The 12,848-nt window shown below is 42.3% G+C and overlaps 1 protein-coding gene across 1 annotated transcript; it reads left to right on the forward strand.

The window, feature by feature from the left end:
• The first annotated feature begins 5,223 nt into the window (after nt 1–5,223).
• LOC144295468 (olfactory receptor 52M1) lies at nt 5,224–6,275 on the forward strand. The gene has a single exon (XM_077867867.1). It carries the CDS (start codon nt 5,224–5,226, stop codon nt 6,175–6,177), a length of 954 nt encoding a protein of 317 aa, XP_077723993.1. The 3' UTR covers nt 6,178–6,275.
• Nucleotides 6,276–12,848: the final 6,573 nt, after the last annotated feature.

A 12,848-nucleotide genomic window follows, 5' to 3' on the forward strand; every position in this document is an offset into this window, starting at 1 on the left:
AAATCATGCCTTTGGAGCCTGCAAGGCCATGTCTTGCCCCATGTTCTAAATCATGTTGCCCAACAATCCATGAGCATCCATTTGGATACACCAAGAGAAACCACTTTCTCAATTTGGCTTCTCTTTTCTGAGGAATGGGATACTAGGTTGAAAAGGTTAGGTTCAGAAAGATATAAAGGAGATGCACTGCTCTACCTACAAGTCCATGGGATCTACTACTCACAATATAAACCAGAGTGGGGAGAAAAACCTCTACAGTTTAATTTTTTGGGAATAGCCATTGTCTTAAGTCAGATTTGTAGTGGATGATAGTGTCTCAAACTAAGAATATCAAACTTCATTAGAGATTTACAGCAGGCTGATCTCTAATTCCAAGGAGATTCTTCATCCCTTCTCTAGAAAGGCCTGATTTCTATTTGGTGTCTTTAGAATACCTGCAGACTCCAGGGAAGTCAACTACAACCAACAAGAGGAGGACTTGAGCCAAAGGGATCAAGACTCAAAGTGTTCTCCCTAGACCTCCTTGGATCAACCCTGACATAGTAGGCATAGCTGTGTTTAAGTTATGTTTTGTATTCCTCTGGGACAAAGCCTGCTATTTTCCTTCTCCACTGAGGGAAGTGGGAAGGTTAACAAGTCCAGATGGAATTCCCCCGACCCCTGAACAGAATGCTTATAAGTACCAGGCCTTATAGATATTTGCAGAGCCCCAGGCTCTTACTCTGACACTACCCAGCCCAGGTAAGAGCATCTTATAAAGAGGAATCTAGACGATTAACAGAGGTCATTAGGAAGGGTTCCAAGCCTTTTAGGATGAATACCCTTAGGACCCTTGGGCATCCTACTTCTGATTGTACTCCTGTAGAAATCTTCAAGACAAGACTCCACGGGAAGGAATTCTCTGAAGGGGACTTGAAGGGTAGGATCCACACAAAGCCACACTCAAAGAGTCTGAAGTGATGTCTAGTTCACTAGTGCCAAAAACCTCTGAAACACCTCCAGGCAATAGGTTATTCTCACTCGACATAGCCAGGCACTGTGCTAGCACAGGGATTACACTAGAAAATAAGTTAGGCTTGCTCCTTACACTTATGAAACAGGTTCTGTTTGGGGAATCATGTATGAGAGCAGGCAGTTCAGAGCACTGTGTGTACAGTATAAAGACAGGCACGGGGCACAGACTGAGGGTTAGAGTAGGTTTAAGGGGATATCTAAGTCATGGCAAGGTGCATATGTAAGGATTAGCTAGGTAAGGAAGAGTACACCATCCCAGCATCAGGAAAGAACATTGGGTAATGCTCAGAGGCAAAAAGAACATGACAGTTGGGAAGCGGAAAAATTCAGTCTTGTTGGAAGGTATGGTAGGAAGGGTGAAGAATAGTAAAAAGCTGTGGTTGGTGTTGGCAGATGTATTTGTATAGAATTCAGGGGTCCATTTGAAATGTTGTGATACCTCATATCCTCACAGCCATTCCAAGCACAAGCTTCAGTAGCCTCCTTCTGTTGTATTTAAAGTGTGAAGATTGCTTCTGACTAGGGAGGCATAAGTTAAGGAAGGTCAGGCTCTTAGGGAAAGGATGGAGGCTGTCAAAGTCAACCAAGGCTCAGCCCAATCCCATTTCATAGTGGAAGTGTAGCTCTCCAGTCATGGATACTCTCTTCGGTCTTATGAGGTGTTCCTGGAGATTGATAGGAAGAGTAAGACATGGAGAGGAAGCTGCCATTTGGAAAATAGCTCTGTATGTTGTCAGGTATAGGAGAGGAAAAAGAAGGGGTAAGAGTCAAATCCACCTCTTCAAGGCATGAGGCCAATCCAGAGGAATGAAGATATGTGGCTTCTCTCTAAGAAGGTCTGTGATATAGCAGAACCCTACTAGCTTTCAAAAGAAACTACTTCTAGTTTCTAGAATTCCCTAGCTATCTTTAACCTTGCATATACCTTGAGCTGTAAAATCCTCCTACAATAGGATTTCTTTGCCCAAATATGGAAGGGAACAGCTGCCCCAAGGTGACTCAGTAGTGATGGAACTCAAATGGCATCAAAAGCAAAGAGACTGTTGAAATCGCTTCACTAACACAGGAGGAGGGTAACTGCTATGAGGGGGAAGAACATGGGAATAGAAGACATTGACTTGGCAAGTCCTGATAATTTTTCCATGCAAGTACTCTTCCTTTTCTAGAACAAACAAGATTATTCTCCACATGATTTGCCTTTGGTTAATATAACATCAGGTTATGAAGGCCAGTTAAGTCTAGAAGTAAAGGTCAATTAACCCTTGACTACCAGGAGATTATCATTCTTTTGACTTTAGAACTCATTCAGTGAAGCTGTCAACTTTCAGATTATGTGTCCTTTTGAGGAAGCAGACAGCTTTACAAGGACAATACTGAGTGAAGATTGTACACTATTGGTATCTGGTCTGACCCATCCAAACCAGTGGCCTGTGAATGGGGCAATTGAAGTGACTATCTGCAGAGGCTTGGGATGGGTTAAGGAAACTGACAAGGGGATCATGAAGCCCCAGGACCAAACTTGCACAGAATTACCTAACTCAGGCCTGACCACAAAAGGGAAGATGCTATTGCCAGAAAACAGGAGGGGGTCACTCTTCAGGAACTGGTACTTTGGTAGAACACCATGGCTATGCCATATGTGCCTGGCAGGAAGGGAACTAGGGAACAAATTCCTAATCTCTAGTCTCACTTTCTTATCTCCTGCTGGTACCTCATATTGGCTGAGCCCACCTAGAAACCACAAGAGAAGGGAATCTGGATGATGCATCCCATGAATGTCAGCTTCTAGGGACCTAAGAGCTCCAGAGGGTAAAATGGAGAATAACTAGCACATGGTGAAAAAACCAGGACAGGTTCCCCTTTACTGAGCTCCCCTGGTCACTTCAATCACAGGCTGGTACCTGTATGCTCTGGTCTTGCCCCAGCCCCACTGATTCAGCCCTCTTATCATCCCTTTTCACTGCAATTTCCAGTACTCTGTTCTCATTTGTAATAATCTAGGAGAACCTTGAGGTAGAGGGGAAATCCAGCTCATGGAGAGGAATTTTATGGGATAAAGTCACTACTGATTGTCATTATCGTAGTACCATGGCTACCTACAGAGATAGGCATTCCAAAGTTTTTTTGAACTTTAGTGGATGTATTTTTAGGTTTGAACATTATTTTCAACAACTAAAAAGAGATAATGCTTAGAGTTAATGTGTGTCAGACATTGCATTCTCCTTTAATCCTTATGCCTCCTCTAGGCCACATGTGTTAAAGTTTGTTGTGAAACGAAGTCATTTGTGTAATTTATAGGATAACTTCATTTGCCTCAGCAACTATGGCCACAATCTGAAGCCAGATCTGGAAAAATCCAAAGGCCAGATTACTAATTACCCTACTATATTCAACCCAACAAGGCATAAAATGTAGAAAACAAAGCTTCCGTGCTTTTTCCACATCCCTTGACATTTCCCTAATACAGATCCACATTCTGGTATGATCCTTTAGATCCTGGAAAAAAAAACACTGTTCCTATGTCTTTTTCAAAATACAAATATCCCTTTTTAATGACTAAGTAAGGCATTTCTTCTCTAGCCAATACTCATCCTCTAGGTTCTTGCCACTCAGAACTGAATGTGTCTTCTTCCTTCCTGGGGATAACCCTCTTTGTCTCTCTTATCTTTTTTTTTATTTGAGTTCAATTTGCCAACATTTAGCATAACACCCAGTGCTCATCCCGTCAAGTGCACCCCTCAGTGCCCATCACCCAGTCACCAAACCCCCTGCCCACCTCCCTTTCCACTACCCCTTGTTCATTTCCCAGAGTTAGGTGTCTCTCATGTTTTGTCACCCTCACTGATATTTTCACTCATTTTCTCTCCTTTCCCTTTATTACCTTTCACTAATTTTCACATTCCCCAAATGAATGAGACCATATAATGTTTGTCTTTCTCCGATTGACTTATTTCACTCAGCATAATACCCTCCAGGTCCCTCCACAAATGGTGAGTATTTGTCATTTCTAATGGCTGAGTAATATTCCATTGTTTACATAGACCACATCTTCTTTATCCATTCATCTTTCAATGGACACCAAGGCTCCTTCCACAGTTTGGCTATTGTGGACATTGCTGCTATAAGCATTGGAGTGCAGGTGTCCCGGCATTTCACTGCATCTGTATCTTTGGGGTAAATCCCCAGTAGTGCAATTGCTGGGTGGTAGGGTCTATTTTTCACTCTTTGAGGAACCTCACACAGTTTTCCGGAGTGGCTGTACCAGTTCACATTCCCACCAACAGTGCAAGAGGGTTCCTCTTTCTCCACATCCTCTCCAACATTTGTTGTTTCCTGCCTTGTTAATTTTCCCCATTCTCACTGGTGTGAGGTGGTATCTCATTGTGGCTTTGATTTGTATTTCCCTGATGGCCAGTGATGCAGAGCATTTTCTCATGTGCTTGTTGGCCATGTCTATGCCTTCCTCTGTGAGATTTCTGTTCATGTCTTTTGCCCATTTCGTGATTGGATTGTTTCTCCAATCTTATCTTCTATTGAGTCTCCATAAAGGAAGAAGGCCCTTGCAAGGACCTGCCTCTGGGCAGACAAAAAAAAAAAAGGAGCTATATTCAGCAGCTTTCATCTTTCAAGAATCCCTTTGTTTCCATCTTCCAAAGTGCTCCTTCTTCACTGGCCCATGTCTCTACTTTGGCCTGTAGATTAAATATTTCAGCTCATCTATTAGCAAATGCTGGCCTCCAGTTTAAACCTTGATTTACCATAGAACCTAGACAGTCTCAGGACTCTATCATTCTAGCTTTCAGCATCAACATGTCGCTTTCGAAGGAGCTCTCATTTTGAGACATTCTAATATAATCCTGGGAGATATTACATAGCCTACCTGCAGAGTTAAATGATTAAATAGGTACCAGTCTGCCTCAGGTCATTTCATTTATGGACACAAGAACATTACTCTGAGTCCTATTACAAAGAGATACTCTTACATTCATTCAAATATGTAGTTAGCATGTGCCTGGCAAATTTTTTCAATACCATGAAAGTAATAACATGACATTTATACTATGACTTTGTTCCATAATTTCCTCTAAGAAACTTTATAGCATCAATGAGCCTATTCCTTATTATAGAACTTAATATTCTTGTTTTTTATTTCTAGAAAAAGTTTCTACTACATTTTGGGGCACAAGTGAGAAGGTTCATTTATGAATCATGCTCACTTCTCATAATGTCTGTTCAGTACCCAGCTCCTTCCAGCTCACTGGCATCCCAGGGCTGGAGTCCCTACATATCTGGCTTTCCATCCCCTTTGGCTCCATGTACCTAGTTGCTGTGGTGGGGAATGTCACCATTCTGGCTGTGGTAAAGGTGGAGCATAGCCTGCATCAGCCCATGTATTTCTTCCTGTGTATGTTGGCTGTCATCGACCTGGTTCTGTCTACTTCTACTATGCCCAAACTGCTGGGAATCTTCTGGTTTGGCGCTGGAGACATTGGCCTGGATGCCTGCCTAGCTCAAATGTTCCTCATCCACTGCTTTGCCACAGTTGAGTCCGGGATCTTCCTTGCCATGGCTTTTGACCGCTATGTAGCCATCTGCAACCCACTCCATCACACTACAGTGCTCACTCATACTGTGGTAGGACGTTTGGGGCTGGCTGCCCTCCTCCGGGGTGTACTCTACATCGGACCCCTGCCTTTGATGATCCGCCTGCGGCTGCCCCTTTACAAATCTCGTGTCATCTCCCACTCCTACTGTGAGCACATGGCTGTGGTCACCTTGACCTGTGGTGACAGCAGGGTCAACAATGTCTATGGGCTGAGCATTGGCTTTCTGGTCCTGATCCTGGACTCAACAGCCATTGCTGCCTCTTATGTGATGATTTTCCGGGCTGTGATGGGGCTGGCCACACCGGAGGCCAGGCTTAAAACCCTGGGAACATGTGGTTCTCACATCTGTGCCATTCTGATCTTTTATGTTCCTATTGCTGTTTCTTCTCTCATTCATCGATTTGGTCACCAGGTGCCTCCTCCAATCCACACTCTACTGGCCAACTTCTACCTCCTCATTCCTCCAATCCTCAATCCCATTGTCTATGCTGTCCGCACCAAGCAGATCCGAGAGCGGCTTCTCCAAATCCTCAAGATAGAAACCAAGATCAAATGACTTAACTTTCTTCTCAAACAAGCACACAGAGAAGGGATTGAAATACGCTGGGCATCTTACGAGATGGGAACTTCAAGCAGTCTGAGATGTTGGGCCCAGTGTTCTCCAGGTTTGTGATTCCAAAGGAATGCTAAAAATGGACAACTCTAAATTCTAAGGGTAGTTTGAGTCTTTTTTTTATGACTAAAGGGTATTTGACCTGTCAAATACTATTTGTATTGCTATAGTAATACAAATAGCAATTTGTGTTCAATCAGCTCTCATGTAATTCTTACAGATGTCCTAACATCTTATGAGGTTGGTAGTATTGTTCACATTTTACACATTATAAAAGGTATTTTGTCCTATTTCCAAACTGCATATAAGGTCTCTAAGGCATGTAGCTCAAATGCTTTAGCATTTATAACATATTGTGTTATAAGATACACAGAAAAGATGCTGAGTAAAATGTATGTGTTAAGTAAATCCTAGAAAACTGGATTTCATTAAAACAGCCTTAGCAATAAGCAAAGCATTTTTTATTTAAACCTTTAAAAAAAGATGTTGCTAAAAAGTACTTGTGCTAAGAAAGCATGGAGTGTTCTAGGAGAACATAGCCTGGAAAAAAATGTCAGCTTAATGAGGCAAGACAACCAGGTCTCAACATGACCCTGTACCTCCCCTGTAGACCCACTCCCATCAGGTAGCTTGAAGCATGTGACAACTCCATGAAGAGAACCTTCCCTTCCCACAGGAGCTCTCCCTGGGCCTAGCTGTAAGACCCCTGATCATGAGGTGTGGTCTTTTGAATAAATCACAGGATAGAACTCATAACTTCACCCTATTAAGTCTAGAAACATTGACTTTTCTTTCCAAATTAAGTATTAGTTAAGTATTTAGAAGTATAAAGCACTTTGCTACTTAAGTATCTGTTGAAATTAATAATTACCAATGTAATTATTATAACCACACTGTATAGGTAGGCATTATTATCCCTGCTTGGAAGATGAGAAAGACTGACATTCCCAGAAGTGATAGAATTGTCCAAGTGACTCAGTTTACAAGAGGTAAAATCAGGAATTCAGCAGTTTAAACCTCCAAAACCGCTAGTCCTTCTGGCCCTCATTTTAGTCAGCCATGGAAAAGCCAGAAAGCCTCTTCCCCAAAGTCTGAATGGTTGTGTATTTCATATTCCTTGTAAAGCAGACACTATACTTCCTTATTCCCACCTGGGAATCCACAGATCAGTCTCCTGTCCCAAGTGTAGAGCTGGATTCAGTCTGAGTTCAATTACAAATCCTTAATTATAACTAGACAGGAAGATATTGAGTCTACTAAGCTTCAGGTGTACAACAAATGATCACAGAGCTTAGCATGAAGAGAAATAGTCAAGTACAAGGGAAAGATCACTACATGACAACCAGAAAAAAAGGAATTATCAATTTGCTTTGTCTATTCCAGTTAATTGCCTCACTTTTGGGATATTTAGGATGTGGGATCATTTCGGGTTCTGATTATATTCATATTTCTTCTAATATCTAACCTCTAATATCTTCTAATATCTTCTAATATCTAATATCTAACCTCTATCCCATTCTAACCCTCCATCATGGTGCTTAGTTTCATTTTCCTGAACATTATGTCTAAATCAAGTATTCTCCATATGAATGGAAAAAGCAATCATAAGCAAAGTCCTATTTTGCCCATCCCCACCATGAATGGGAAGCAAGGGAAGAGGTTTAGAGTTAGTGCTAAGTATGTGCTCACTAGCTCTCAGGGCCATCTTGTTTAAGAGTCCAAGAAAGTTCTAGGTCTTTGGGCTTTGCCCTATCGCTGAAGCTCTAGTATTTAACCACCAGGTTAAAAATTGGAGAATAAACCAGATTTCTAACATTTCTTCAGTGTAGAACATTTAGTTTTCTGAAGGAAAATATGCTCAAGGGAGTTGGACATAAACTTGGACCCAATTTATGGCACCTAACCTTCAGAATTCAGCCTAGCACATGAATTTGCCTTTATACTCCAAAGACCGAATTCAGTCAGACTGGCTATGGAATATTAGAGTCTCTCCCTCAATTCTAAGGTCTTACATATTCAAGATTTTATTTATGGAGAGAGACAGCACACATGTGAGCAGGGAGAGAGGGAGAGAATCTTGAGTAAATTCATTGCTGATCACAGATCCCAATGCAAAGCTCAATCTCATGGCCCTGAAATCATGGCCTGGGGGAGGGTGGGGGGTGGTGGGAATCAAGAGTGGGACACTTAACCTACTGAGCCACCCAGGTGCCTCTGAAATCCTATGTATCTTAATATCATCAAGTCTGGATGTAGCCAAGAAGCATTCAGTTGGCAACCTAACCAGAAAGATTAAGTGGTTTAGACAATATACACAAACCATGGAGATTGTTGTGGCAACTTCTAAATATGCCTCTAACTAGATCTCCCATGGTAGGAGTATGATCAACTGACAGCCTTAGATCTTGCCATCTAAAAATCTAAAATCCATCACCGTATTCTGCCAAAGTCACATTTCCTCACAACCAGCTCCTAGCCAATGACTAGGCATTACAGGGTTGTAAGGTAGACCTATTCCTGCAAGACGCAACCCTTATGACAGGTAGCTATGGTTCCAGGGCTCCTCATTCACCTTGCTGGTGCTTTTATAAATTACAGTGAAGTCTGAGTCCTTTCCTTCCTTAGCCTCCTGCAGTCTTTTACAGAGATCAGACTGGCCTTGTGATCTGATTGCTTGCCCAGCATTTGGCTCCCTCTGCATTTCCCTCATAGGCATAGCTTCTTTTTTTTTTAATTTTTATTTATTTATGATAGTCACACAGAGAGAGAGAGAGATGCAGAGACACAGGCAGAGGGAGAAGCAGGCTCCATGCACTGGGAGCCCGACGTGGGATTCGATCCCGGGTCTCCAGGATCGCGCCCTGGGCCAAAGGCAGGCGCCAAACCGCTGCGCCACCCAGGGATCCCATAGGCATAGCTTCTAATAAATCTCACATGTCTAATCCCATCCCTTAGTTTGCTTCTTGGAGGACCATAAGTGGTCAGAGAAAGCAGTAGGTAAAATGGGGATCTGACTGGCTCACTGACTGCCTTGGTTGAGGATGCCACTCTACTTAGTATGTAGGGTATAGGTAGTCCTATCACACAAGATAGTGGCTCAATTGCTAAATATTTCACTGGTGGCAAATTAAGAAAACATCCCAGTAGAGGGAAACACTGTTGTAGGTATGATGACAAGCATTTGAAAAACATGGTGGTACAGCCTACAAAGACCCTGGTATGTGGTTTTTCTAACTTGCACTGATACCTTGCAAAAGACTAGTAGGATTGAGTGCTGTTAACAAGCAGTTAATAGTTAAGTGTGAGTGCCAGAGTGGCAAATTATGAAGAGATCCATATATCCTGCAATTACATACAGCTGACAGGCAAATCAGAGACCATTGCTAGAGGCACAGAGCACCAGAAGCATTTGAATGCTCAAACAAGATCAGGGTTCTATTTTGGAAAACCTGGGACACCAAAACATGGTATGGAGACATCTGGATGCCTGCCCTTGAAGATATAGGCACTGTAGATACCCCTAAATTCTTCAGCTTTCAGAGGTTATGCACTTTCCCTAGTAAGGGATAACATCTGTGAGGCAACAGGTGTTCCCCTCAGGAGCCACCCCCACCTCTCCTTCTGGCTGCTAATGCTTATAACTACAGTTAAGTAAGCATACCATTTCTGGGGATAGGCAGGGCACATACCTACTTACAAGAGACAAGAATACCCTGGGAATGGTTTGGGGAGAATCAAGGGGTATATAATGGAATCTTAAGACTAGATTTTAGAAAAAGAAAAACTTGGTTTGCACTTTCTTGGGATGTGGGATTATTTATGCTTGCAAGGACCCTAGGAGTTAGTGTAAACTCACTGCTAGAGTGGCTCCTTTAAGCCTGAAAAGATAACTAACAATCAGCAAAGTGAAAAATGCTTAAGGTGCCCTGGAAGAAGGTCAAAATACAGGGAAGTAGTCCTCTTTTAACAGATTCTTATTGTATGGACAGAAGATCAGAAAATTATATTCAGTTGGAGGACACAAAACACAATATTCAAAGCCATTATAACCTGGTGAAATGGGCACCAGCACCACTGAGAAGTTCAATGCTGGTTCTCTGTATACCAGGTCTGATGGCAGCAAAGGTAGTTCCAGGTGTGGGCTTATTAAGATCTATGAGGATAAGGCAGAAAGAGGCCAAGTGAAAACATTGGACCACATGTCAGAAGACTGAAATTACTCTAAGAACTGGTCAATTCGAGGGGGTTTGGCCCCCAGGAAGTTGTAGAACTATCTGAATGTATTGTACCCTAAGGGCCAAAACAGATGGGCAGCCAGCAAGGCTCTGCTTACCATTTAAAGAAAGAAGTAAAATGGATAGAAGGCTGGGGATGGTGACTGCAATAGTCAATCTCTTGTTCAGTTCCCTGTGCCAATTTCTGATCTAGAACTCATTAACCCAAGAGGTACCTAGATCCCTAAGGGGAAGGACTCTGAAAAACCATGATTCTATTCCATGATGCCCTGAGATCTTCCCTAGAGGTAACTATGGCCATTTGTTTAGGCTATTTTGTACGGGGAAGAGAATACCTAGACATTGAAGATTATTAAACAGTTTGACTTGACATTGGTACTGAGAAACTGAAAGCATAATCATGGTCCCTCAATTAGAACTGGGGCTCTACTCTAGGTAGTAGAGTCCCGTTAGTAAGGGGACCTGGTGAAAGTCCAGTTCTCCGTATGTCCTGGTTCCACAAACCCACTTGGTAGTCATTTCTTCAGCCACTTAAGTGACTGATTACAACTACCATACTAGAGTTAGAATAACCACATGTACCTGGCCTGTGAGATAAGAGCAAGCAGAGGGTAAGTCCAAATGAAAATCTCCAAAATTTCTCTCCAAAATTGTTTTTAAAAAATGCTTCCAGGTCCATAGTAGAGAATTCAACAAGTTGGCAGATGTACGGTTTTTCATTCCAGTGATAGGAAAAGATGGAAAACAGTTTCCATTCACATGTGATAGACAATACTCCTGGGTTTCCCTGAGGAGTACGTTAACTCTTCCTTTCTGTACCATAATACAGTCCTAAGAGGACTAGCTATCCATAGAACATCCAATGATCCAACAATGAGGTGTTGATTAGGCAAAAAAAAAAAGAGATGGACAGTGAAAGCCTTAGTAAAACACATGCTCTAGAGGAAGAGACAAACACTAAGAATATTCAGAAACATAGCACTTCAATGAATGTTTTCAGGGGTCCAATGTTAAAGAGTGTTACTAAAGCAAAGATCTTCATCCTACAAATTCTACCACAAAGAGAAAATAATGCATGGTAGGCCATATTGAATTCTGGAGATAATGTATTCCTCACTTAGGAATCCTGCTTAGTCTCATGTACCAGAAGATGTGGAAGGCTTCCCACTTTGAGTGGGCCCAGAGCAGGAAAAGGCTCCATTGCAGGTTCAGGCTGTGGTGCTCACATCACTGCCACTTAGGCCTTAGGACCTGGAAGACTCAGATGTTAAAAGGTATCAGTAATGGGAAGAGAAACAGCATGAAGCTTATAGAATGACTACACATGCCCATAGTATTTGGGTCAGGCCATGTCACCACACAAAGTTAACTTTCAATAATTAACTCCTGCCATTTTACTACACCCTGGTAGAGACAGAGCATTTGGCCATGGGAAAATTGATCATGCATCCAGAACTGCCCATTGTGAGTTGGGTCTGTCAGACCCACCAAGTCAAACTTGGACAGACCAGAGGACATAAGTTGCATAAGCAGGTATCCGAGACTCAGGTCTTCCATGGAATTTGCAACAGTCCTTCTCCTCCAGATCACATCAATGACCTTATGAAGAGGTCTGTTAAGCCAACTGAGAGAGGAAAAAGCCAGAGATTGGTTTATATTATGGTTTGGGAAGGCATGGATTCCACACGAAAGATTTTAATAGCTGTGTTTTGGCTTAGAAAAGGAAAGAAAACTAATTATAGGAACCTACACATAGATCAAGGCAATAGTAGGCAATAAATGAGAATAAGGCAAAGTTACAACAAATCAGATACTTACAATAGCCAACCTCATTAACTGGGGAAGCCCCATGGAAACAGCCAGGCTGGAGTCCTGATTAAGAGTCCTGGGCAGAGAGAGAATCCTCCCCTCAGGAGAGACTTTCAACAGACCATCCCCAAAAGGGCCAGATTTATAGGACAAATAGGTGAACAAATGTTTCATTTCAAACCCTATGTGTAGTTTGGAGCAGCCTGTTAATACCACATTAGCATGTTTCTATATTTTCGAGGAGCCTGGGCTATGTGTGTCTGCCTCCCTTCCCAGATTCCATTCTGGGGTCCCAACACAGCCTGGAGAAGAGGATATAAGACAATATTTATACCTCTTGCCATCAAGAACAAAAGAGCCAGTCCTGACCTGGAGGCCAGATAATATATTTTAAACAATTAGGCTCCAGAAGTTATCCATACAGTATGAGTCTCACAACATTCCTTAGCCTGCATGTGTACATGCAGGTCTGGGAGGTCAGTTATGAAGTACAAATCACAAAAGTATCTATCCATACAGAACAGCATAGCCTGAAATGGATGGCAGAATGTCCCTGAGGCTTTGAAGGAG

The sequence above is a fragment of the Canis aureus genome, chromosome 23 (assembly GCF_053574225.1).
Source record: "Canis aureus isolate CA01 chromosome 23, VMU_Caureus_v.1.0, whole genome shotgun sequence".
Lineage (NCBI taxonomy): Eukaryota > Metazoa > Chordata > Mammalia > Carnivora > Canidae > Canis > Canis aureus.